Below are 2,595 nucleotides of genomic sequence, written 5' to 3' on the forward strand. Positions count from 1 at the left end.
GATAGCAACGTAGCTGCTGTGAAGGACTGGTTGCAGGAGGGGACCATTGGGGAACGGCCATCCGACCACGAGGGTGAAGAGTCGTAAGTCTAAGGGTCTTGAGGATCTCCTGGGATTTACATCTATGCTCAGGCATGGCAACACCTCGTTGAGTTATGGGGGTATACCATGCTCGTCCCTGGCCAGGCTCGGGATGATGCTCCTGGCTGTCACCAGTGGGCGGACGGCTGACCTTGTAGCTCAACTGGAGAGCTATGTTGAGGTAATACTCTACACTACATCACTACGCTCTTCTACGTCGCCTCCTCAGTCCTTTGGACATACCTCTCCCTGTTACTTTGCCGTGCGCCCCTATCTATCGGCCCTAACCACTACCCAAGCCGTGGACCTTGGCAAACGAATGCTCAAGTTGTCTGAGATGAGCATCAACGGCAGCAGTAGCTCAGCGCAGACTGGGAAGCCTTTCCGACAACGGATGCTGACCAGAGCTCGCATAGCCTCGGCCCTGGTACCTGAGGAGGTACCAGTAGAGCAGTTGATCGAGCTGGGGAAGTGTTGGGATGAGGAGGAGAGTGAACAACAGGAAGAAGGGGAGGAATGCTCTATTGGCAGGATGCTCATCATCTGTGCTATTGTGGTATGCCCCAGCTTACAGTCGGGTGGTCTCTATTGGAGCTCCTCAGGCTCTTGTTGGCCGTCATGAGCCCATTCCGGCCTTTGCGGTGTGTCGAGCAGCTCGGCAGCGACATCCTACTTGTGACCACCTGTCGGTATTAGAGATAGTAATCCTCAAAGGGGGCCTTGGTATTACGGATATTGGCGAGGAGAGACAAGAGGTACTATACAGTCCACGTAGATGACTTTGAAGAGGTTCTTCCTCTCAGGCTTTGAATGACTTGAAGAACGCCCAGCATCGAACACTGCTTTGGTTGACTGGTAACAAACCAGCAGCAGTAGAGCATGTCCGAGACTTCGACTCGGACATGAGTGACACTGTACTGTTGACCTTACAAGAAGGCCTTTGGGGTAGGGTTGAGGAATACCTCAGAGCTGGGTGTCGGACGAACTTGAGCAGCATCATGGGAGGTCCTGGTGGGGTCGATCAGGATCTCACTCCCATCCATTTTGCTATACCACCAGCTATCCTTGGTCCTAAGGTTAAGGGCAGCTCTGCAGTGCTTACATGTTCACGGACGCTCGAGGAGCCCCTGACGGCGCTAGGGTCCATTATTGGTACTCAGGAGCTCAGACCTCGGCCAATTACCGAGCCCTTGGACGATATGTCCCTCATGCATCCGATGAGAAGGCTCGTTTTAGAGATGCGCCAGAAGGTTGACGTGCCGCCTCAGGAGCGAGCGGAGTGTGAGGAGTTCAAGAGTCTGGCTGGGGAGGAACTACCTTCTGGGCGACCAGTAGCGGCATTGCCAGCTTTGCTATACAGGGCTGAGGAGAGTCTTAAGGTGGCCCCTGAGAATGGTGGTAAGGAGGAGGCTGAGGATATTCTTGAGCAAGTGATGAAGGAGGTCGTTGAGAAGTACTTGAGGACGGGTACGAACCTCCACAGGGCGGGGGCGGAGGATGATGACTGTCGTAGGGCTGTAGAGGAAGTGTCCTATTTTGGTCAGTATGTTGGTCCTTCTATTTTCGGCCTTGTGGTTCGTTCGACAAGAGCCTTGTCTAAGAAATCACCAATGCGAAAACTGGTGAGGCATTTCTCTCATAGAATGCAGGATGCGTTGACGGCATGTTCTAAGAGTCTTGAGCTGAGTCGTCCAACGCTGAGACAGATAGCAGCTTACGGCTTGGGGAGATCCGTTGGGGCTGCGGTTTGCGAAGTAGAGGCGTTGAGGACTCGGGCTATGAGGGAGGCGGCTAAGGGGTGCCGAAAGTGGGCCAATAGTTTAGCTGAAAAAAAGATGTAGACTCTCTACAGGGTCCGTTTACAGTACCTTGTTGTTTCTTATAATGAACTACTCTAACACACTGTTTAGTTTAGTAGTAGTAGGGGCGGTGGTCTCTGATTGGTGGTAATCCTGTGCTGGAATATATGTTTGCTCTCCTCAGCTGAGTTTAGAAGTTTCCTCACTAACTATACAGGTTTAGTGACGGATTGGCGTGGAAGTGTACAGAAACCAAGAAGAATTTCTCGAAATCTCTTCAGAATTTTCATATTGTCATTAGTAGTTGACCATGTGCATATTCTCCCATTCTGTGGTATTCAGAGTTGATTTGGCATGTCTGAGCCCCAGCAAGATGGGGGTACCAGGGGTGCGGCAGTAGAGGAGGGCTCTTTGGGGTATGGGGAGAGAGAGGCGAGCGGTGGGGCTACCTCTATGCAAGTGAATGAGAGTGAGGGAGGGTCGGCTGGGTCTTACTCTTGGGGTAACGGCTATCAGAATAGCACAGGAGGTGGGTCATGGGGTAATGATGATTGGTCGAAATGGAAGGGTAGCTCTGAGGGTAGTAGCAGCAGTAAAGGGAGTGCTGGTGGCTGGAATGGTGGTAGAGATTCTTGGTGGGGTCAGAGCCGTGGAGGAGGGTGGGGCGAGCAGTCGTCTGGTCGGGGTAATAGAGGTTATGGAAGGAACAACGATT

General features: G+C 52.4%; 1 protein-coding gene across 1 annotated transcript; it reads left to right on the plus strand.

The window, feature by feature from the left end:
* Positions 1 to 124: 124 nt before the first annotated feature.
* Pmar_PMAR016687 (hypothetical protein) lies at positions 125 to 1,922 on the plus strand (the record flags this gene model as incomplete). The annotated part of the gene is made up of 4 exons (XM_002785082.1): positions 125 to 262; positions 311 to 637; positions 684 to 836; positions 885 to 1,922. The coding sequence occupies 4 exons, from the start codon at positions 125 to 127 to the stop codon at positions 1,920 to 1,922; spliced, it is 1,656 nt and encodes a 551-aa protein (XP_002785128.1).
* Between the last annotated feature and the right edge of the window lie 673 nt (positions 1,923 to 2,595).

This window comes from Perkinsus marinus (genome assembly GCF_000006405.1).
Source record: "Perkinsus marinus ATCC 50983 genomic scaffold scf_1104296934052, whole genome shotgun sequence".
NCBI classification, from domain to species: domain Eukaryota; phylum Perkinsozoa; order Perkinsida; family Perkinsidae; genus Perkinsus; species Perkinsus marinus.